Genomic DNA, 25,666 nt, shown 5'->3' on the forward strand with positions numbered 1-25,666 from the left:
CTTGCGCTTAGACTGGACCATCAACAAACCACCGGCTCTGATACAGCAAACACTGAACAGGAAAAATATCTTTCTACACGTTGCATTCCTTCTGAATTCAACAAACTGGGATACTGATCTTATTTATGAGACACCTTCTCAAACTTAAGAACAGACTTGCACCTTCCTCGGATATACAAACTTCTTATATAATGGTTCGAAATTAATTCCCTGAAATACAGGAGAATGAACCAGAAAGTTCACAAACAGCCAGCAGGCTTCTGATTCTCGCACAGTGACCACGCACATAGAAACAGAACAGACATAAACAATGCAAAAATCATTCTATTAAAGATAGATTTCTCCAGTATCCATTAATCCGTTTGAATAGATTAAAACTTCTGTAAATTTATGACCACGTCACTTCTTTGAAATGAAGCTGATTCTAAATTGAAAAACTCCCTTTGAGGGGCTGCAATATCTCCCTGTCTGTGTACAGTTTTCACAACAGCCTTAGAGTTAGTTTGGCTGAGAACAGGTTCATCAAAATAATTTACATTCATGGTAATTTATGTCTATAACAGGGACATTGTAACAGAACAAGAATTTAACAAATCGGGAGATAATTACACTGAAATCCGATTATTCACTGACATAATTTCAGAATTATGTGTAAGCATTGAAACTGCTGAGGCAATACACGAAGGTAATTAATTAAATTGTACAAAAACATCCAAAGGAGCTGAAGGCAGCTGAGTAAGAAACATGTTGCTTTCCAAGTTAACTGAAAATAATTTTTAAAATTCTCCAACCATGAGTTTTAACTTTAATCCTGGACTCAGCGCAGCACATTTGAGAGATTTTTTTTGTAATGAGTTTGCACTGATCTTAGATTCTATTTTCACATTGTTGATATTTTACCCTATTATGCCAAGTTAGTTAATAATTTTATTCTTCTTCTGATTTGTCTCTTGTTAATAATCGGCTTAATTAAATTAAGGTGACATTTCTTAAATTAAACAAATAATGAGATACACATTCGGACAAATATATTATCTTACTTTTAATAAATTAAGATGATCAAAAATTTATAAGAATGTGCTCCTATAACTACACACGTGTAAGCTTTTCATGTTTGTAACTATGTTGGCAAGACATAAAAGCACTTCTGTTCTAAACGTGTATTTCACATGATAGAATTATAAGTGGGCAGCTTAACATTGTTCAAACACTATCCGGGTACTCAAATCGGTAATAAAAAAATGGATTGCGATATCCTCTAGTCACTAAAGCAGGACTCCGGAGTTTAAATATCATCCCACATTTCAACAGCATTTTTATTTTTAACAATTAATGTAGCCCTGGCAGTTTGTCGCCATTTTCGGAGCCTCCCCTAGATAATAATACAGCCAAGTTTCGATATACCATTCCCGTAATCCACATAATGCACGTAAATGAGTTTTAAATATATAATGAACATAAAATGCTGCGGATGCTGGGAATCTGATATAAAAACGGAAAATGCTGGCAAAACTCAGCACGTCTGGCAGCATCAGTGCAGAGAAAAACAGAGTTAACGTTTCGAATCGGTATGACTCTTCTTCAGATCTCTGCTTCTCCATGGACAGATGCTGCCAGTCCTGTTGAGTATTTTTTTCAGCAATTTCTGTTTAAATATATAATGCTACTTATTGAAATTAAGATCCACAACCATCAATGCAGAACTGAGAGATAACAATTCCTCTGCATCACCTGAGACACTGAAACTCCACGAGCAAAAAGAACAACGATTTTAATGAGAATTAAAGGTAGCTTCCATTTAATTCAACCCGTATATCTCACAGCTTTGCAAGATTGGTGGCTGTTCTTCAATTCAGAAGTTACATTTAAAACTAAGCCAACCTGCTTCAATTGCAATGTTTGTCCATCTACAGCCTTATGCATTTTGGACTTTCTCTGAATTTGAATAGAATTATTGAGCAATTCATTAACTGTAAACTGTTTAAGATTGGTTTAGTGATAATGGTCTAAATTTGAAGGAACAACGCTGTTTGGCTGCACAGCAAAGGTTCAGCAACCCGGCAGATATATAAAATTAGCTAGCTGCAATTTACAAAACGCATTTAATATTGATAATTAATTTGCACCTTTCAACTTGTGTAAAACAGGGAGGAACCAATTAATTTAAAATCCCTGTTTGAACTAAACACTGCAGTGCGATCAGTGTGTATTATATTAAAAAAAAACAATGGAAATTGCTGGAACCTCTGCATTTGTCCAGCTGCTATTAATTGTGCTGCGTTTTGCAGCAGAGTTGTGGATAGCACAAATTATCTGCTAAATGTCTATCAATGCTATTTTTTATTGTTGTAATCTTGGGAAATATTGCCGCATTATAGCCGTTTGAGTTATATTCATTTAACTCCTCATCACAGTTCAAATTCGCTGGTTATGCACTTTAACATTGCAGTGTTACTTCAAGCATTAGGTAGGAGTATCGGGTGCAAAATATTAATTGTTAAATCTGCAATTAGCACTAAAATAAAAATGCATCAATATATCTATCAATATTGATTTAAAAGCCTGCCTGCTTTGTAACTATAACCCTCCTTCATAATGGTTTAATCAGATGTGATCGACATTACATGTTTTAGAATCACAAAACAGGTCCATGAGCTGTAACTGTTCAAAGTAACCCAGGACCATACTCTCCTCAGCACTTAACATGAAATCACAACACCGAGGGACTGAATCCAACAACTGCTTAATTACCTAAGTCGTTTCAGCAGAATCAGGTGCAACATTTCAAATAAACCTCAATACATCGCACCGAAGTTGCCTTTCATTGAATAAGTCATTTATTGAAATAAACAGAAATATGAAACCATGGCAGAAGAATTATATTTCGATGGATCGTGTTTAATGCATTGTGTTGATTTTCACGGTATATTTTAGTAATATCGGGCGATATTACTGCATTTTAATGTTTCAATTTGTTTTCATTTAAACCAGACCCAGGCAGGAAATTTGTTAACTCTGTTGTTCTCAGTTATGGTAGCATTTCACTTATTTAAGATGAACATTCGTCAACATTATATTGATATTTCTCAGCGCAGTTAACACAAATAAACATGATAAGCATTTATTTTAAAACCCATAATTTAATATGACATTTTTGTACTTGATAGCACTCGGTTTCCTGTCTACAATGTTATTTCCAACACTTTTAAACAAAATGTTTTCAGTCGATTAGAAAACTTGCAGCAATCAGATGTCACCGAGATTAAATATGGTAGAAACACCAAACTGTTTAGCAAAACTCATGTATTTAAAGTAAGCCAAGCACAAAGCCTCATCAGCAGACAAAAGGCAAATCACTCAAACAAGACCCCCAGAGCATTTTTTTTTTGCCGAGAAGCAGGAGAATTGTTCAATCCCTTTGCAGCATAATTCAATGAAACATTTTAAACACAGAATGCAAAGTTTCGGTTAACACATTAATGACTAAAATAAACAGAAATGTGAAACAATGAAGCAAATCCAACAGCACAGAATGAAGGCATGTTTCTTACCTGCAGTCACCGTCACCATGGTCCCTTGTCCCCAGTAGCCAGGATAGTCACAGTGTTACACTCGCTGGTCTGGGTCACACAATAACCAGTTCTGCACACAAGGGGAGAAATTCAATATTAATTTAAATGTTAAGAACCGAGAGGCAAAGTAAAATCATAATCGACTTTATCAAAAAAGTAAAATTGTGAATTATTTTTTAAAACTTTATAAATTACACTGTTTTATTTGTATTTCACAGAGTAACTGATGATCATGCATTGAAATCAACAACCAATGATTTAATAATTGACACTTTAGCACCTCTTGAAACCTGTCAGTTGGAGAGTTCCAGGCACAGATAGGGCTTTGTTTAATATAGTTGTATTGTAAGAAAAAATGCATTGACCCAAATGCAATCAATTAGCCCCGATGAGGTTTTTGCATTAACAGTAACGGCTGTGCCATCCAGTTGTATCACTGTGAGACGCACCATGTCAGAAACTGTGGCGGACAGGTAAATGTGAAATACAGAGATTCAAATCCACAGCGGTGTGAGAAACCTGATTCTGAATACTGTAGCAATACATCATTGTGATATTTCAGTTAGAACTCTTCATTATGTTAATAAAGCGGATCGAAATAAGCCTTTAACATCTATGCCCCTATTTAGCAAGACAATCAAAATTAGTAAAAACGGAGACTTTTATACATTTTTCGTAATTCAGTGTTCCTTCAAACCCTTATTGTTGGTCATATTTATTTTCTTTGACTTTCCTGGTGTGATACTGATCGCAGATTTGATCAAAGTCCCTCTCCGGGGTATTTGTATGAGGAGTTCGCTATACACAGCACCGTGACCCACTGTAGTACCACAATGACACGCACCAGCACAAATACTGCTCTCACTCACTGATTGTTGCTCCAAGAAATAAAACCTTTCAGTCAGCAGAAGATTTGCAGATTTTGATTACATTTCATCGAAGAGTTTTACTCAGGAGCAGAACTTTAGGCTAAAATTATCCCCATTCACATAATAATTTGCCAATATTTCCATTTGGCTCCTGGTCGTCAGTTGTGCACATTCTAAGCGGTAACTATGCTCTTTAATATACAGAGTTAGTCAATATTTTGTTTTTATTCTTCGCCACTTTATTGCTTTGGAAAATGTAACTTTTCAATCTTGGTTGAATCACATCTCTTAACCTATTTTGAGCTAATACTGACCTATGATTCGCTGTAATTATTCCTCTGCGGTTTCTGTACGAGCTCTGGACTTGTTCATGTCGCCGTGGTTTCTTGCACAGTAATACCTCGCGGTGTCGTCGGGTCTCAGATTTTTGATCTCAATGTAAGTTGTGGACGAAGTTCTTGATGGGATGATTCGACCTTCAACCCCAGGCGCGTAATACGTGGTTGACGAGGGTTTGTAGAAAGCAAGGAGCCACTCCAGCCCTTTCCCAGGAACTTGTTTAACCCAGTACACATAGTAGCTGTCCAGACTGAACCCGCTCACTGAACAGGACAGTTTGCGAGATTCTCCGGGCTTGGCGGTCTCTGAAGCCGGCTGGGTCAGCACGATGGCGGATTGGACATCTGTTAGCGAATGGAAAAAATGTAATTACATTAGAAAACAATCAAATCAGTAAATGTAAATAGCAACACGATATCAGACAAGAAGCAGACTTCTATTGTATCAACCATAAAGTCAGGAATACTCACAGGTAGAGCAAGCCAAGAAGAAGCAAAGGCACAGCGCAAATCCCATCCTTCAGTCTCTGGGTATAACTGACTTGGGAGCGTGACTCTCCGTCGCAGCGACACCTGCGGATTGTGAACCAGGAGCTGAACTGTCCCGCTATTTATACCGGCTAGAGTCAAATAAGAGAGAGAGAGAGAGCTGGATAATGGGAGTCACTCTCCTCCCCCAGTTAACAGCCTGGCTCCTCCTCTCTTTTCCTGTCTGGGTCCAGCTGTATAAACAATTATTAACCATTAATAATCCGTGTTCCACAAATGTACGTTTTTTGATTGTCTATTTATCCTTTGGGTTGTGATACTCTCTCTCCAAAGCAGGTTTAGTTTTAAATTGACTCAGGGCGAACCTTTATATTCCCAATAAACACCTCACATGTGCTCAGTGTCCAATTCCTCTCAGATGGACCTAAACGCTCCCATGGAATTATTTCGAAGGTGAAGGGAGAGATCCCCTGGGGCCAATATTTCTCCTTCAGCCAACATCCCAAAATCAGCTTATCTGGTGATTTATCACAGTGCAGTTTGCTGGATCTTCCTATGCGTAAATTCACGGTCGTCTTTCCTTGCAATACAATGGTGATTATATGTTTATAAATAAACAAATCTTCATTGCCTATAAAGTGCTTTAAGGTGTCCTGTGGTTGTGAAATGCACTGTTTAACTGCAAGTCTTCTTTATTTCCATTTTCCCCTATCTGTGGTCTAAAAGTTGCAAATGTTACTGATATTTGTCCAGAGAAAGCGATTATAGTTGTCCTAGGACATCGACAGTTTCGGAATAATGTCACTTAATTTCAGATATAATCCATCGTGAAATATGAATCTTCGCTTTAAAACAATTCCCGGTGAATCAATTTTCCACTGGATCTCAGTTCACCAGTGTGAATATTGTTCTTTCATTTCACACTGAACGATTCTAAATGGGATTGGTTGAGATTTACACCGAGGAATGTTTGTGTGATGAGGCTGAAACAGTCCAGCCGAATACTGTTTAGTTAAGAATTAAATCACCATGTCTACCTTTCTAATTGATGTGACATATTTATCCCACAAACTATGGGGAAATATTTAGCAATGCAGATAAAACAATATCGATCTGGGTGACCCCACTAAAGCATAAATTATATTCAGAGATTTGGGGCATCATGAGTTTGATTTTTTTTTTGATGTTGTTAATTTTCACCAAGGAAGATAAATCATTGAATTTATGGTGATATCAAACCTGTTGTGTTCAGCTTTTCAGGTGCCAAGACCAAATGTATAACGGGTTACATGTGAAAATATAAAGCCTGCCATTACAATTATACTAAAATTCCAGTGAATAATTTGAGTTCTCAGTCAGTCTCCAGATTGGGATTGTAACTCTGCCATCTGCAGACCATTGGGTAAATTACAAAATTATTAAATGAATCAAACATTAGTATCAGAGTAGTTCATGTGTTCTTTATATCTGTGTGATACCAGCTCAGCTGGCATTCCCTGTTACAGGATTGTAAAAGAACTTCCCAATTATCGGAATCAAATTGGCCTTAAATAATTAAAATCGCAAACTCATTGTATTGTTGTATTCACATTTAGTCTGTTCTGCACCTGCCATACACAAAACGCAGTTTCCTTAATATCATCTCATAAGAAATGCAATTTAGATTAACATTGCCTAACGATTCATTTGCTGCTAAATTTATTCCCAGTTTGTTGAACAACACGTTCATCCCATATCTCTGCCCAACAGGCAGTGACAGGAATCCAGCATTCCACCATCAGGGAGGAGCGATAATTCACATTTCAATTTACAGGAAACATCTGTGGCTGCTGTGCAGAGAATTCAACAATCAGTTTCCTGCCCGCTGATCAAATATAGCAAGGCAACAAGAACCCAGGTGTTAGCAAAGGAACCTATTTATACACAGATCTGCCCAGCAACAATGTGCCCAAACAGTCCAGGCTCATCTCCATTGGGTATATGGACGTTCATTTCGAATGAATTCATAACTTGAGATTGATTCCCAGAAACTGTATCCTCTCTGAAGTACCAGTGTATGAATCCTAGGAAAGATTCTCAGAGCATGAGGCAATTGTGACAGAAACCAAAGGAATTATTTCGAGACGCTGGGGCCTATCTGACGCTCCAGGGAGCACAAATCCTGAATGTGATTCCTAGAGACTGGGGGATATTAGAAGTATCAGGGAGCATAAAACCTGGGGTTAGTATCAAACACCTGGGCCCAGCAGACTCACCAGAGAACATAAATGCTGGGAATTGTCCCCAGAACCTGGATTTTCTGATGTATGACCGTTTAGTTGTTCAAAACCTGGGAATTGCTTCCAGGTGCAGGGGTTATCTGATACGACCTGCCCTTGAAGCACCAGCTATACTAATGATTCCCAGGGGCTGGTCCCAAGTCACACAGACACACATTGAATCACAAGCCCTGGGCATTATCTCCAGGTGCTGGGCCTATATGACACAGGCAGTCAAGCGAGCACAAACCCTAGGAATGATTATTTGTTATTGGTCCTATATGACACCAACAAACATGGGAGCAGAAACTCGATTAATTATTCCCTGTTTCTGGGTCTACATGACATAGGCAGTGGACTAAAACTCCCATCCATCTCTTTGTCACCTCTTGATCTGAATATTCCAATGGTTTCCTGACCATCCTCCCAGAGCCCACCTTCCATAAATAGGAGCTCAAGCTAAATGCTCTTGCCCATACCTTAATGCACACAAGTCCCGCTGGCCCATCAACCCTGTTCTCCCTGACCCACGCCAGCTCTCGGTTAAGTAATGCAACAGTAATAAGATTATCACAGTTGTTAAACTCCCTCCATGGCCTCCACCACCTCTCCCCCCGCCCTCACTACCACCACCCCCATCCCTGTCAGCTCCTTCAGCCTCACAATCCTCCCAGATCCCTTCCCTCCTCGAATTCTCACATCTTTTGCATCCGTGAATTTTATCACTTGTTGCCAACTGCCTTGGCCCTAAACCATGGAATTCACTCATAAACCCCTTCTCCCTCTCTCCTCCTTTACTATCCTCACTAAAAGTTACATCGTTGACCTAATGTAGGGTCATCCGCCCTTGTGTCTCCTTACGTGACTCGGTGTCAAACTTGGCCTGCTAGTGGTCTGGTGAGTCAACGTGGAGCGATTTACGGCATTAAAGGGGCTATATAGTTGCAAATGGTTGCTGGATATAATTCGATTTCTTTCTGACTGAAGGAAATTGTAAATGTTTTATTAATCTCAGATCACGTATAGTGAGATTCTCGCTTTTACTGCAATATGCCGAAATCATTACAAGGTCCCGAGAGATGTGCTGATGATCAACTAACAATCTGTCACAAAGAACAATGTGTTCATACACGTTATGCATGCTCCGATTTAATCACCTTTACAAATGATTTCTGAAGACAGACAGACATTGCCTTGGTAACAGAATGTTCGGTGGGACAATGCGATCTAAATAGGAGCACAAAATAAATGGATAATCAATGCACATTAAGGATATTACAGGACCTAAAATTATATTTTTAATCAAAGGGAATAAAATATTGAAACATAACTGGAAAACATAATCATTTACCTTTGCAGAATTCTCATAGAAACATTAAGAATGATGTGTTTAGACAAACACGCAAAGGCACACATGTAAACAAACAGACACACAGATACAGTCAGACAAACACAGACGTATACACACACACACACGCACACATACACACACACACATACACACACACACACACACACACACACACACACAAATGTTCCCTGATTAAAATTCCTCCCTTCAATTAATGGCAATAAATGTCTATTAATATAAATTAACAGGGGTTGAACCACATTGTCCTTTTGCTAATGTTTCTTTGCGCAACAAAGCTTCACTCAGACGGAATTCTTTGCATTTTGTATCCTTTGCCACCCCCTGTAGAATGTAATAATCTTGTATATCATTGTAGCTTGTTTCTAGATGCGTTAATATGAGAAACAATAACTGATGAAGGCATTTTACAGTAACATTAATGGCAATCTTTCGCCACCAGGTGGCAGTGCTAGCGCGAGTGCTGCCATGAAAACATACATACACTGCTTCAACTATTACTGCTCCATAGCATGTCTATGTTTATATCACAGCAGACCTTCACGCAGTTATTGCTAGTTCTACTTCATTCACAGATGTTGACATTTCTGTCAAGGCCGACATTTACTAGCCATAACTAAATGCCCTGGAGAATGTGTTGGTGAGCCACTTCGCGTGTGGCATAAATCCAAAAACAGTGCTGGTGGGAAGGGAGCTCTGGGGTTTTGACTCCATAACAACGAAGGAAAAAATCTATATTTCCAAATCAGAATACTGTGTGTGACTTGGAGCGGCACTAGCAGGTGTTGGTGCTCCCATTCACCTGCTGCCCTTGTCCTTCTCTGCCGCAGAGCTCTCGGGTTCTGAAGATGCTGTCGAAGGATTTATCAGAACGGGTGAGGGGCTTCCGTTATGTGGAAAAACGATAGAAATCGCATCCTAGAGCAGAGAAAGTTAAGAGATGTTTTGAAAGAAGTGTTCAAGTTTCTGAAGGGTTTTGCAAGGCCATAATCTGACCTTGTCTCAGTCCATATTATTCTGGGTCCAGTCACGGATATTAGTGCAATAAACTCTGTGCCCATCCACACTTTACACTAGGCCCCTTTTCAGTTATTGCTGCACTGAAGCATGTGTCTGGTTATATTACACTCATCTATGTCCTTATTTATATTACACTAGACCCTTTCTCGTTTATTTCTGCATTATGTTATGCCCCCCTTTAAGCTCCATGAGGCAATCTCCCTGTTTATATTCGGCGGGGTCTGCCATAGTTATTCATGCACTAAACAGCTCAGAGTGCAGGAGTCCTTATCGCTGTTTATGTTAAATAAGGCCCCTTTTCTGTTATGACGGCACTGGACACTCTGTTTAAATTAATCTATTGCCAATGTCAGTTATTGTGGTACTGTAAGTTTTTCTGTTTTAGGTAAATAGACAGATGGATGAAGGGAGAGGTATGTTTCATAATAATTAAAGAACATATATTTGTCTGGGTGGGAGGATGGATTTTTGTTTGTTGTAAAAATACGTTTAGTCTTGGTCACAGCCATAAGGAGCTGTGTACAATTTCCCATTGCGCTGGTGTTATGTAACAGTTTTGTTGAAAGTACTGGTCGAATCTTATGACAATGTCGGAAATTTGAACTGGGTTGAGGGACTGAAGGAAAGGTGAGCCAGAGTGCACTGCAGTTTATACTGATTAGTGGAAATCTCTGTTGTGGCTATTGTACACCGTGTTTTAATGTTAAGGAATGTTTCTCCTGAGGGCCTTCACATTTACGTTTTCCGTGGCTACTGGTTGTGTGACCGAGCCTGAACATATATATATGCCTCTATTTGTGTCTGTGAGTGTGTCCATACAAAACACATCATCCATAATGTTTGCAAGTTACATCCCCAAAGATGGATTTCCTTCACCAGTTATTTTCACAGCATTTAATTCAATTTCATTAAAAATGCGTTGAGTGGAATGTAAGTGCAAATTTGTTTGTTGATACGTTTCTATCAACAACAGTACGAACGTCGACATTTTCACGATAGCAGTAATGGCAACGATTGGCCACCAGGAGACAGTGCAAGTTGGTTTTCCTAAATTGTACCAAACCAGCACTGCCTCAGGCGGCAATAACTGAAAAAGGGCCTAGTGTAATGTAGGGATGGGCATGGATGGTTTATATTACATTAGACAGTCTCTAATGTTTTACGTTTAATTATCGACTGATTTGGAAGAGTTGTTAAGTCAAACATCTCTACCCATTCCCAATTCTCATTGAGAAATGGCGAATTGCCATCTTCTTGAAAGTATCAAGCGGTTTGAAACTGCATGAATCCCAAGGCCGGCCCGAATTGTATCCTCGGCATAGGAATCACCATCACTTTATAATCCTTTGCAACTTCAGGCACTGAGACAGGGCGAGAGGGCAGCTAACGTTGTATCCTTGTTCAAACGGATAAAGGTATAGACTGAGTAATTACAGGACAGTGAATATAATCTTGGAGCCGGGAATAGTATTGGAAAGCGAACATTCCAAGGGACAGGGTGCATCTACATTTAGAATGACACTCACTAAGCAAAGCTGGACAGCAAGAATTTGTTAAAGGAAGGGCGAGTCTGACTATTATTGTTAAATGTTTTGAAGGGATAATAAGGGGTGCCGATTGATACAGTGCATTCGATGTAGTCTATGTGGATTTTAAAATGACCAGGTTCTACATGGAAGAGCGGTTCCGAAATTAAAAGCCAATGTGATCCAAGGCAAAGCGGCGAGGTAAATCCAAAATTGGTTCAATGCCAGGAGGCAAGCGATAAATGACACGGGGTGTTTATTTAAATGGGAGTGGTATCCCCCAGGCCTTAGTAATAGGACTTGCACTTGAAAAGAGCATGATTAAGAAGGCTTTAGATGATACACAAATTGGCTGTGTGATTAAGAATGAAGCAGAAAGCTGTACACTGCAGGATTTCGACCAGTCAGGTAGACATAAGAATGGCATAAAGATGATTGCGAGGTAGACCATTTAAGGAAGGCTAACAAGATTATGGAATAAACAGTAAATAGGAACATAAGAACATAAGAACTAGGAGCAGCAGTTGGCAATTCAGCTCCTCGAGCCTGCCCCGCCATTCATTTAGATCATTGCTGATCTCATTTCGGCCTCAACTCCAATTTTCCACCCTCTCCCCATAACCTTTCAACCCATTACTAATTAAAAATCCATCTATCTCCTCCTTAAATTTATTCAACGTTCTGGCATCCAGTGCATTCTGAGGTAGTGAATTCCACAGATTCACGAATGATACGACACTGAGAAGTAAAGTGGGACTATAGAATGCAGATATTCCTAAAGGTGTCTGGACAGGTAGATGAGGTGATCAAGAAACAGATGGGATTCTTGTCTTTATTCTCCGAGGCATAGAATATACGAGCTGAGATGTTCTGCGGGAACTGTGTAAAACACTAGTTAGGCCAGAGTTAGAGAGTTCGGAGCAACCTTGGTCCAAGAACTATAGGAAAGTCTTGATTGGGCTAGCAACGTTACAGCGGAGATTTACGATGACATTGCCTCGGCTGCAGGAGGTTTGCTATTTGGGAGGATTGGTTAGGTTTGTTTACTTTTGAACAAAGGAAACTAAGGGATGACAAGGCTGAAGTGTATAAACTATGAAGGGTCTGGAGAGTCTGGATACAAAGCCCCATTTCTCCTTGGTTGAGAGTCAATGATAAAGAGGATCAGAAGAAATAGGAGGAGGATTAGTCCATTCAGCCCTTCGAGCCTGCTCTGCCATTCAGGAACATCAAAGCTGATCCGATTTTGGCCTCAACACCAATTTCTTGCCTGCATCCCATAACCCATGAATCTCATGTTGATCAAATGTCTGTCTAACTCAGCCATGAATATATTTAATGACTAGCCTCCATTGCGTTCTGGAGAAGTGAAGTCCAAAGACTAATGACCCTCTGAGAGATGAAATTCCCCCTCATCTCCGCCTTAAATGGAAGAAGACCTAATTTTAAACCGTGTCCCCTAGTTGCAGATTCCCCTGCGAAGTGGAAGCATGTTCTCAGCATTTACTCTCTAAAATTCCCTCAGAATCTTTGAGGTTTCAATCATAGTACCTCGCTTTCCTCTGCTCTTCAATAAGTACATGTTCAATCAGCTGAACTCTTTCTCATAAGGCAACCCCTTCATCCCAGGCATCAGCCTAGTGAACATTCTCTGAATTGATTCTGATGCACGTATATTTCTGATAACAGGGACCATAACTGTCCTCAATACCACAGGTACTGTCTCACCAATGGCAAGTACAATTAGAGAAAGAATTCCCTGCTTTGAAAGTCCACACCTCTTGCAATAAAAGGGGTTATTCTATTTGCCTCCCTAACTCCTTGCTGTGCCCGCATAGTTTCTGTGATCCGTGTACAAAGACACGCAGATCTCTCTGCACTGAAGAATTCTGCAGCCTCTCAATTTAAATAACATGTTGCATTTCGACTTATCCTCCAAAATTAGGCAACCTCCTATTTTTCCAACATTATATTCCATGTGCCAAATTTCAGCACAATCACTTAACTTACCTTAATATCATTGTGGCCTTTTTGTATCCTCCTCAGAACCTGTTTCCCTTTCCAGCTTGGTATCATCAGCAAATCTGGCTATAATACAGTCGACCCCTTCTTCCAGGAGTAAATAGGTCATGGCAAATGTTTTCACCCAAAGGATGATGGGAATCTAAAACTCATGATGTGAAAGGTTTGTAGAAACTTGAAGTGAAACAACCCAAAAGGTTACAGACCAAGAGCTGGAAAGTAGGACAAGGCTGGTTACTGCTTGTTCGCTGGGATGAATTCCGTATTGTAGATTTCTATGACCCTATGATTCACTGCTGTTAGATAGGGGGTTTCAGGGTTTTGACCCAGCGACAGTGAAGAAATAACGATATATTTCCAAGCCAATGTGGTAGTTGGCCTTGGGGGGAACTTATAGGTCTGTCCATGGGTCTGTCACACTTGGTCCTCTAGGTGCTAGCAGTCAGGGGCCTGCACGACGCTGTCAAAGGACAGTTGGCGAGTTGCCACAGTCCATTCCGTAGATGGCGCACACTGCTGTATTTGTGCAGTGGTGCTGGAGGGAATGAGTTTATAAGCGGCGGATGGGATTGCCAATCAGGCGCGATGATTTTTCCTACATGGTGTCTTCCTTCTTCCGAATATAAGAAATAGTATTAGGAGAAGACCATGTGGTTCCTCGGGCCTGCTCTGGAAGTGTGTTGTTGGAACTGCCCTGATTCAGGCAATTACTTCCCTAAAGTTTGCATGGACATTGTGGACAGATTGTGGGGAGTCATGAGGGGCGTTACTGGCCATACAATGTGCTGCCTCTGACCTTTTCTAGATTATTTATATATGTTGCTGGTTCAGTTAACTTAATTTACTGCTGTGACCCCACAATGTTGCTGGTGTTGGATTCCGTGATGGTAATGTCAATGAATAACAGCTGGAGATGGTTAGGATCTCTCTTGATGGAGATGGTCACTGCCTGGCATTTGTAACACGTTATGTCAATTTCCACTCATCAGCCAAAGGTTTATTATTGTCCAAATGTTTTTTTCCCCTCTGCATGGAGACATGAACTGCTTCAGTATATGCGGAATCGTGAATGGTGCTGAAAATTGTGCCAACATTCGTGAACATCGCTACTTCTGGCATGATTATGGAAATAAGGTCATTGATGAAGCAACTGAAGATGGCTGGGCCTAGGACACTTTCCTGAGGAACTCCGAGAGCGATGCTCTGGCGTGGGGCTTCTGGCCTCCAGCAACAGCAATCATTTTCATTTGTGCTAGGTATGACCCCAATGAGTTTTCCCCTTGATTCCCATTGACTTCAATGTTGCTAAGGATCCTTGGTGCCACAATCTGTCAACTGCTACCTTGATGTCAAGGGCACTCACTCTCATATGAGAAGTTCAGCTGTGTGCCTTTGTTCAAATCAACAACGTGATGTAGTCGGGAACTAAAAGGTTCTTGTGAAGCCTAACTGAGCATTGTTGAGCAGCTTGTTGGTGATGAGCTGCTGTTTGATTGCTCCATCAATGACACCTTCCATCAGGTTGCTGATAGCTGAGAGTAGAATGATTGAGGGTCAATGGACCGCATTGGGTTTGTTGAGCAATTTTTCACCATGTTACAGCTTAATCAGGCTGACACCCCATTTTTAGATGCTCTTGTTGCTGCATCTGGCCTATTCTTCTGAATTCATCATTGAACAATCGTTGATCCCCTCGCTTCATCCGAATGGTAGAGTGAGGGTTATACATCCCATTACCTGCATATTGTGGGGGGATAAGAATGTTGCTCAAGCTAATGGCTTCACTGACGCACAGTTTTTAACTGCCAAGTATTCTCCAAATCTATCGCATTTAGCACAATGATTATGCCACACAGCGCAATGGGTCAGCCTGAAGATGGGTCTTTGTATCCAAAAGGAACGTGCGGTGGACACTCCCACCAATACTGACGTGGAGAGATCTATCTGTGCCAGGTTGAGAAATGAGCGCGGTCTCTAGTAAGTTTTCCCCTTGTGTTCTCTCAACACCTTCCGGGGGGGCCGGTCTGGTAGATATGTCCTTCATGGCTTGGCCAGCTCAGTCAGTATTGGTATCGAGCCATTCTTGCTGATGGGCATTGAAGTTCCATTCCCTTTTCTGCTCTCAGTGTTTCGCCAGAATTGTGTTCAACATGGAGACGCGCTGATTCATTAGTTGAGGTTGGAAAATAACTCGAATTAGAAAGGAAATGTTCCACCGTCGCTTGCTCTGCTGCCAGGAGTATTCATTACTCCTGGAGTCAATCCTGAGGACCCGCCAGGGGCACTCCTTCCCGACTAATGTCCCGCCAGCACTTGTGGGTCAATCAGGCGTGAGGATATTGGTTGGAAGGTATTAACATTGAGCAGGACTATGTCAGGCGGGTGTTCCACTAGTCTGCGTTCAGTGTTTCTAACTTGTGGTAGATGTCCTCAGATGATTGTGTGGAGAATTTTATAGAGTTAATTGGACTGTCTATATCTTTGCCTGTGCCTCGGTTGATGCCGTTTGGCTTTTCTGACTGTGCTCAGGTTGCTGATTCTCGTAGCCGTTTAATAAAAATGACTGCAAACTGAGAATTTTTGGAGGGAAATTAAAAGTTTATCTGGAATCCTATCGGGAAAAAAGAAACATTTAAGGGGGGAATGTATTTCCGAAACGGACATTTATATATCAGGTGTGTTTTGATGAGTCTGAGAGATGCGCTTTTCCCATTATTGATATTGGATGTATTTTTAATAATTCAGCTGTATAAAATTAACTAAATTTAAATTCCCAAAAGCTTTGTTAAAAGTTGAGCTCATGTAATATCTGTTTGTGTTACATAACGCCCTTTCACAGTTATTGCTGCACTAAACTGTTTATGTTTATATTTCATAGGACTTGTCTCAGTTTTTAATGTAATGGGCCATATTTAAGATTATTTTAAACCAGGCCCTGTTTCAGTTATTAAAGAACTCGTGCAGCTTACCATTTAAGTTATACCAGGCCCTATCTCTGGTTACATTACACTGGACCCTAAATCAGGCACGACCTGGCCGTGGCGCTGCCACAGATTCACAGCGCAGCAGAGGCCCTTCGGCCCATCGACTCTGCACCGGCACCTGAGAAACACCTGACCTACCTACCAATCCCATTTACCAACGTTTGGCCCCTAGCCTTGAATGTTATGACGTGCTAAGTGCTCATCATTATCCCAGCCACCCAGAGGCCCAGGCTCATCTTCTGGGGACATGGATTCAAATCCCACCACAGCAGCTGGCGGAATTTAAATTCAATTGGGACGAGAGCCGTTCAGAAGCTGGGAATTCTGCAAATGCCTGTCCACAATCTACAAGGCAGATGTCAGGAGTGTGGTGGAATACTCCCCAATTCTACGGGCAACAAGGGCAGCAGAAGCACAGGAACAACATCAATTGGAAAGTCCCTGTTTCTTCCCTATTCTTGGGTCCAAATCATACAATTCCCTTCCGAGAAGCACTGTGGGTGTCCCTGCAGTACGTGGACTGCAGCGGTACAAAAGGTTTGCTCACTACCACCTTCTCAAGGGCAATTGTGTTTGGCTATTGAATGTTGGTTCAGCTGGAAACGCCCAAATCCTATGAATGACTGAAAAAAATGGAAATGGAACTGGATCGTTACAATTTTCATTGCTGTAACTGCATCTGGTTCACTAATGAACATTCGGTAAAGTAAATCTGCATCCTTCCCCAGTCAGGCCTAAATCTGACTCCAGGCTCACAGCACGTGGTTGACTCTTAACTGTCCTCCGACTCTGAAAGTGTTTAGCAAACTATTCAGTTCCAGGGCAGCGGAGCATGGGGGGAAATGCTGGCCGTGTCAGAGACGCTCACAACTCCTGGATGAATAGAGAGAGAAAAATACTCCAGCCTAGTGAATGATTAAAAACAACATTTGTAAAAGTATCCCTACTGTGTTTCCATGAGTATTGTACATAATTATTCCGGGAACTATGTTTTATAAAGCATTTGAAGGTCGCAGTGAGGATGAACAGGAGGTTGACGCGAATGTTACAAGACCTTGGAGATCTTGAATCGTTTTCCTCAGAATAGAGGATGTTAAGAGGGGCTTTGTTCGTGGTATTTAAGACCATGAAGGCTGTTGATACGTAATGACTGGGTCATGCTTTCCTTTAAATTACACATGACTCTGCCTCAGATAATAGTGCAAAAGGCCTAGTCTCAATTTGTGTTTTACACTAGGCCCTGTTGGAGTAAGTGCACTGATGCATACATCTGTTCACATTAGACAAGACCGTCTCCCTGTTTGTATAATACGAGCCACTGAAAAGGTTATTTGGCATTAAACTGTCAATATTACGCTAGATGTTGTGTATCTCAGTCCCTCTATCTGTCCACCCATCTAGCTGCGTACTTGCCTGTTTGTCTGTCAGTCTATCTATCTACATTTCGAACCATCCATCTAGCAATTTCAGATCATCTATTACCGTTAACATTTCTTGATGCTGACGTCTTTTTCGAGTTCTTGTGTGGAAAGTGCCTATTCAGATTCCAAAGTGAGTTTAGCTGCCCTCAGAATTCAGTTCGAAAGTGGATTATATCACCCGGAGAATAAAGGACATCGACCCACCATTCTCTCTGCTTGTTGGCAAGTGATTACTTGTGCGTCACTGGGGTGTGTGATGATCTGTGCAAGTGATGGTGAAAATGTAACTGTACTTATACCTGGCGTGAGGATAGTAAACCTGTAATTCTGTCACTTGTAATGGAAGGTAACACTTTCCACTCTCAATGAAATTCAATTAAAAAATAATAATTTGTTTCTGTTTCCATTGTTTTGTGCTACACGTTAACTTCACTATTTCCTCACCAGTTTCCAATACGTTTGCCTTGATATAATTCAATGTTTACTGGCGCAGGTAAAGTGTTAGCTGAACAAAAACATGGTATAAGACAGTGATAACTGAGTAGGGGCCCACTGCAAAATATAAAGACATATATTTTCCAGTGTAATTTTAACAGAAACAATAGTGTAAAACATTATAAATAGAGACAGGTTCCAGTGCAGTAACAACAGAGACAGGATCCAGCGTAATATTAACACATACATGCTCTAGTATAGTAATAACTGAGACGTTGTCGATTGCGACATATACAGACACAGGGTATAGTTCACTAATAACTGAAACAGAGCGTTATATAATATAAATAGAGAAACGTTCTAATGTAGTAATAACTGATTCGGTGGTCGGCCTGAAACAGAGGCTTGATTAGCACAGAAATAACTGTGTCAGAGCCTAGTGTAATAAAAATACAATTACCAGATTATGTATCCATAAATTTCACAGGTTTCAGCAAAACTGAAACCGTGACTTGAATTCAAAGAGTAATAATTGAGGCAGGATCTGGTGTAATATAAAGGGAACCAGTTGCTAGCGAAATATTTCTCCTCGTCGCCCGTTTACAAATCTACCAATATTAAGCTATGATCACGGGATATTGACGCAATGAATAGAAGGAATTGGTTTTCTCTGCTAATTCTCTCAAAACCTCTCATCATCTTGGAAATAACCATTAGGTTTCTGCTTAATCTTCTTTATCACAAGCAGAATGCTCCTAATTTGTCCAATTTATCGGTGTTACTAAAGACCCTTATCTTTGTTAACAAAGTGGTTACCCTCCTCTGTACACTTTCTGAGACCTCAACACACTTCTTAGGATCTGAAAATCATAGATATGTGCGGCACAGAAATAGGCCATTTTGCACCCCCTGTGCCTAATGGCTGGAAATGATCTATCGAGTCTAATCCCACTTCCCAGCTTTTGCTCCAGGGACCTTGAGGCTATAGTACTTCAAGTAAACATCCAAATATATTTTGATATGTGATGAGGGATTCGGTCCGGAACACCATTTCATGCAGTGAGTCCGAAACGCCATGAAACACTCCTAAGGATAGACACGGGACAGTTCAGACGCAGAGTAAAGCTGCCTCTATGTTGGTAAATTCCGGGGCGAGGCACAGAGGAAAGCTCTCTCTAAACTATCCCACCAAACACTCCCAAGGACATGTATAGCGCTGAATAGACACAGGTCCCTCTATTATTCGATCGAATGCTCCCAAGAATGGTACAGCAGTATCAGATGCAGTAAAAAGATCCCTCTACAATGTCGCATATATCACTCACAGGAAGGCATAGGAATGTTAATTTGCAGAGGACTGCTCCCTTTAGACTGTCTCATTAAATACTCCCATGTTGTTGAGTGCACCAGACACATTTTAGAGTTAAGTTCTACATGTGAACAGCCATCTATTTGGTTAAAAGGCAATGAATAGGGCTGAGGTTAAACTTTGGTCAGATACTGAATTCATGTTATGAGTTAAAGACGCTGACACATTAATGAGAGGCCAGACACGGCCCGGATAGGGGAGAACGGGAGACAGAGCGGGATAGAATGCAGGAAACTCCGCAAACACATTTTCAATGCTACTATATACCGGACCAAAGGAGGCTTCGCTAGTTTTGAACACAGATATCACCTTTACATAGTTATCCCATAACTTAGAGAAATGTTCCAAATACTAATCATTACTGGAATCCTTTGTGTGATTTGCATTTCTCTCTGTTGTTATTTCTATGTTCTGTTGGTGGGGAAACATCTATTGTATTTCTGTCGCTCAATATTCTATTCTGAGATATCTATTTCTATGTTTATTTACATAAACGCCTCACTGGTTTTAAAGTGGTGTTCACGGCAGCAGAATCAGATCAACAGTGACTTATTGATTATGTTCAGCTCAAAACAAGTTTATTTTAAGAATATTCACAGATGGTATAAGAAATGAACACAATTTTCAGAAAACCAATTGGTACAGATGTTATTTATTTTAAACAAAAGAAGCCATTAAATTTTTAAAAAATGTTTCTGTAAGTTCTGCTGCTTAAATCAATTAAGCATTTCTCAGCAGCCTGATATTCGGTTGAATATCGATTGGTGGAAGGACTAACCCCTTTCAGGTAAACATGTGTGAATAATGAACAGAGAAATGGCCTATAATCACATTCACCTCAGACATTCTAACACATCACCACGTGTGTTTTGAAATGTTCACTTTTAGTAAAACCTGTTTGTTTTTAGAGCACATTTCACCAGCTCAGGATCTCCCAAATCACATATCTCATTAACCTTATTGATGTACCTTATTTCGAATTATAATCTCTTCTGTCACATTGGAACTACAGGAGGCAAATTGTGCACAGGAAGCTCCCATCAAAAGAGTTGTAATAAAAGCCCAGATCACCTCTGTATTAGGGATGTTAGTTGCGCATTAAACATTGGTCTCCGATACCCCTGCTCTGTAAAATGGGGTCAGCGGAGATCGATGCTGAGTATTTCCAGATTTTCTGGCCTTATCTTAGATTGAGAACATCCGTAATAGTTTACAAAGCTTTGACCGTTGTTTTTATTTGTTCTTTTGTTGTGAAAGTCGCAAGCAAGGCCAGCCTTAACTGTCCATCCACAAGTACCCTTGACAAGGTCGTGGGGAGCCGACATCTTGAACAGCTGCAATTTCTGCCGTGCGCCTCTTATTGGACTTTCCAGGAAGTGCTTTGACCCAACTAAATGGCCTTCTGGGCCATTCCAGGGGCAGTTAAGAGTCAACCAAGTTGTTGTGGGGCTGCAGTCTCGCGTAGGCCAGGCTGGTAAGGGTAAGATTTCTTCCCCGAATGACATTAGTGAACCAGTTGCAATTTCATGACAATTAGGTTCTTCGATTATTAATGCAATGAGTAATTTTATTCCAGTTTCGGTTTTAATGAATTAAATGAATGAAAATCCCGCCAGCTGCTGTCGTGGCATTTAAATCATGTCTCTGGAGCATTTCTGATCTTCTCTGTATTACCAGTTAATTTATCTCGATGCTGCTATTCCCTAAGACTGAGATGACATTACCAACGTCACATCTGAATGATCACTCCACTGACCATGCTTCAAACCTGCAGTTATGGCTCTGAATAAATTCATATGGAATCGAAACGTTAACTCTGTTTCTCTCTCCTCAGACCCTGCCATGCCTGCTGAGTCTTTACAGCACTTTCTGTTTTTAGTTCAGTCTTAGTTACTGTCCATGTATGAGAGCCACTAATGCAAGGCATTGGACATGTTGCAGTTGCTGTTTTGAAATGATAGCATTTGGTTCTATGTATCTGAAGTCCTGGAGCAGGCTCCAGTCTTACACACATCAATGTAGTCGTAAGGGATCAGTTGCCTTGTAGCCCGGTGTCTTAGCCTGACCCTGTTGTAACAGTGCGCTGTATTTCTACTGGGCCCATATGACAGTGTCAGCGATTGCTAAATGATCATTTCGAAGCAACAAGACAGAAGATTTCCTGGAACTTAAGTGTGCACTGCCCCTCACTCTCTGCACAACAAGGAACTGGGGTTGCTCTCCTCATCAACAAGAATCTTAGGATAGGTTTATCAGAAATGGTCCAACGTGTGAGGGGTGTTTTTGAATATTTAAGGAGAAGCTGTTCCACTGGCAAATGGATCAGTGATGCTGGGGCTTATATTAATTCAATATCAATACACTGATTGTATTGCACAGTAAGATGTTTCTAATGATGTAACACTAAACCCTATTTCTCTTTATATTACACTAGGTTATGTGTTCATTATAACTGCATTACTCTCTGTCCCTTTCAATATGCCGCAAAGCCCTGCATCAATTGTTTCCACGTTAGATTTATCCCTGGTTGATTTACGCTCGGTGCTGTGTCAGCGATGATCGCTTTAGGCCCTGCCTCAGTTTTATTAAACTGGGCCCAGTATCAATAATCCTGTTCTGTAGCAGTTGATATTAACCTATGCCATTTACCAGTAATCACTGCACTAGACCCTGCCTCTGTTTATATGAATACAGACTTTGTATCAGTAATCACTCTAATATACCCAACTAAGTAGATATTAATCCCTACCTTGCATCAGTAACTACTGAAAGAGGTCCTGTCTCAGTTTTTATTAATAGAAACCTTGTATTAGTAATCACTGTAAGAGACCCAGCCTCAGTTGATAGTAATCAATACCTTGTATCCGTAATCACTGAAAAAACCCTGACTCAGTTTATATCAATATAGACCTTGTCTTGTTAATCACTGGAATAGACCCTTTCTCAGTTAATATCAGTCCAGACCGTGTATTGTTTATCACTGTAATAGACCCTGTCTCAGTTTATGTTAATCAATACCATGTATCAATAATCACTATAAAATACCCTTTCTCAGTTTATATAAGTACATATATTGTATTGGTAATTGTTGTAATAGACCCTGTCTCAGTTTATATTAATCCATGTCTTGTATCGGTAATCACTTGAATAGACCCTGTCGCAGTTTATATTAATGCAGATATTGTATTGGTAATCACTTCAATAGGCCCTGTCTCAGTTTATATTAACCTGCACCCTGTATCAGTGATCATTGTAATAGACTCTGTATCAGTTTATATTAATTGGGACCATGTATCAGTAATCATTGTAATAGAGCCTGCCTTAGTTTATATTAAACCAGGCGCTGTATCAGTAATTAATGTAATTGACCCATTCTCAGTTTATATTAAAGCAGGACTCATGTCAGTAATCACATTAATATATCCTTTCCAGTTTATCTTAATGCATACAATGTATCAGTAATCACTGTAATAGGCCCTGCCTCAGTTTATATCAATCCAGGACCTGTGTCAGGAATTATTGTCCTAGACCCAGTCACAGTTTGTTTAATCCAAGACCTATATCAGTGATCATTGTACTGGACCGAGTCTCAGATTATATCAATGCAGACCCTGCAGCAGTAGTCACTGTAATACATGCTGTCTCAGTGACCACCAGTCCAGACCTTATATCACTAAACACTGTAATAGACCTTGTCTCAGTTTATATTAATCTAGACCCTGTATCAGTAATCACTGTAATATACCCTGACTCAGTTGGTATTAATCCATATTTTGCATCAGTAACCACGGAAAGAGACCTTGCCTCACTTGATATTAATCCACACATTGTATCAGCAATCACTGAAAGTGATTCTGCCTCACCTTATATTAACACAGACCTTGTATCAGTGTTCAATGTATTCGACCCTGTCTCTGTTTGTATTAACCTATGCCCTGTATAAGAAATCACTGTACTACACCCTGTATCAGATTATATCAATTCAGACCCTGTATCAGTTGTCGCTGTAATACACCCTGTCTCAATTTACACCAGCCCAGACCTTGTATCAGTAAACACTGTAATAGACTCTTTCTCATATTATATTAACACATGCCTTGTATCAGTAATCACTGTAACGGACCCTGCCTCAGTTTATATTAATAGAAGCCATGTATTGTAATCACTGAAATAGACCCTTTATCCATCTACATTAATCCGTACATTGTAACAGTAATCATTGAAATAGGCCTTCCCTTAGTTTATATTAATCTAGGCCCAGTATCAGTAATTACTGTAATAGACCCTACCTCAGTTGATGTTAATCCATGCCTTGTATCGGTAACCACTAAAAGAGACCCCGTCTCCGTTTATATTAATACAGACATTTTATCATTAGTCGCTGTGTAAGACGCTCTCTAGGTTTATATCAATCCAAACATTGTAACAGTAATCACTGTAACAGACCCTGTCTCTGTTGATATTAATCAATGCATTGTATTAGTGACCACTGAAGTAGACCGTGACTCAGTTTATATCAATACAGGCCTTGTGTTGGTAATCACTGTAATAGATCATATTTCTGGTTATCTTAATCCATACCATGTATCAGTAATCATTGTAATATACTCTTTCTCAGTATATATTATCCCCAGACCCTGCATCAGTAATCACTGCAATAGACCCTGTCTCAGTTGATATGAATCCATAACTTGTATCAGTAGTCACTGTAATAAACCCTGTCTCAGTTTATGTAAATGGATACCTTGTATCAATGATAACTGTACCAGGCCCTGCCTCAGTTGATATTAATCCATACCTTGTATCAGCAAACAATGTTAGAGACCCTGTCTCAGTTTACATTAACACAGACCTTGTCTGAGTAATCAGTGTAAAAGACCCTGACTCGGTTTATATCAATCCATACATTGTTATAGTAATCACTGTAACAGACCCTGTCTCTGTTGATATTAATCAATTCATTGTATCAGTGATCACTAAAGTAGACCCCGACACAGTTCATATTAATACAGACCTTGTCTTGGTCATGACTGGGATAGAACCTATCTCAGTTTATATCAATCCAGGCATTGTATTGGTAATCACTGTAATAGACTCTGTCTCAGTTTCTTTTAATCGATACCATGTATCAGTAATAAACCTAACAGCCCTTGTTTCACTTTGTTTTTATCCAAACCTTGTATCAGTAATCATTGGAATAGACCATGTCTCATTTTATATTAATACAGACCTTGTATCATTAATCACTGTAAAAGACCCTATCTCAATTTATGTCAATCCATATATTTTAACAGTAATCACTGGAACATACCCTGTCTCTGTTGATATTAATCAATACATTGTATCAGTAATCACTGAGGTAGATGCTGACTAAGTCTATATTAGCACAGACCTGGTCTCAATGATGACTGGAATAGACCCTGTCTCAATTTATATCAATCCAGACCTTATATTGGTAATCAATGAAAGAGACCCTGTCTCTATTTACCTTAATCTAGACCATGTATCAGTAAGAAATGTAACAGATCCTGTCCCAGTTTATTTTAATCCATACCATTTTTCTGTAATTACTGTGATAGACCCTGTCTCTGTTTATATTAATAAGGACATTGTATTGGAAATTACTGTAATAGAACCTGTCTCAGTTTATATTAATTGACAACTTGTATCAGTAATGGTTATAATCAACCCTGTCCCATTTTTAATTAATCCAAACCATGTATCAGTAAGAACTGTATCAGACCCTCTCTCAGTTTATATAATTCCAGGCCCTGTATCAGTAATCACTGTACTAGGCCCTGTCTCAGTTGATATGAAACCATAACTTATATCAATAATCACTCTTATGGACCCTGCCTCAGTTTACATTGATCCATATGTTGCATCAGCAATCACTGTAATAAACCCTGTCTCAGTTTATGGTAATTGATATCATGTATCAGTCATAAGTGTAATAGACCCTGCCTCAGCTTATATGAATCCACACCTTATATC

At 40.0% G+C, this 25,666-nt stretch overlaps 1 protein-coding gene and 1 gene segment (V, D, J or C); one reads left to right on the plus strand and one right to left on the minus strand.

Annotated features, from left to right (window-relative positions):
- Nucleotides 1-13,517, minus strand: part of LOC144698510 (Ig heavy chain C region-like) — a 22,196-nt gene extending 8,679 nt beyond the window's left edge. Inside the window, 4 exon segments of the C gene segment in view lie at nucleotides 4,795-5,124; nucleotides 8,571-8,629; nucleotides 9,698-9,813; nucleotides 13,452-13,517. Coding sequence covers nucleotides 4,795-5,124; nucleotides 8,571-8,629; nucleotides 9,698-9,813; nucleotides 13,452-13,517 — 571 coding nt within the window.
- LOC144698509 (uncharacterized) overlaps nucleotides 1-25,666 on the plus strand; it is a 134,340-nt gene that overhangs the window by 45,719 nt on the left and 62,955 nt on the right. The gene's annotated exons all lie outside the window — the stretch shown is intronic.

The sequence above is a fragment of the Cetorhinus maximus genome, chromosome 23 (genome assembly GCF_964194155.1).
Source record: "Cetorhinus maximus chromosome 23, sCetMax3.hap1.1, whole genome shotgun sequence".
NCBI classification, from domain to species: Eukaryota; Metazoa; Chordata; class Chondrichthyes; order Lamniformes; family Cetorhinidae; genus Cetorhinus; species Cetorhinus maximus.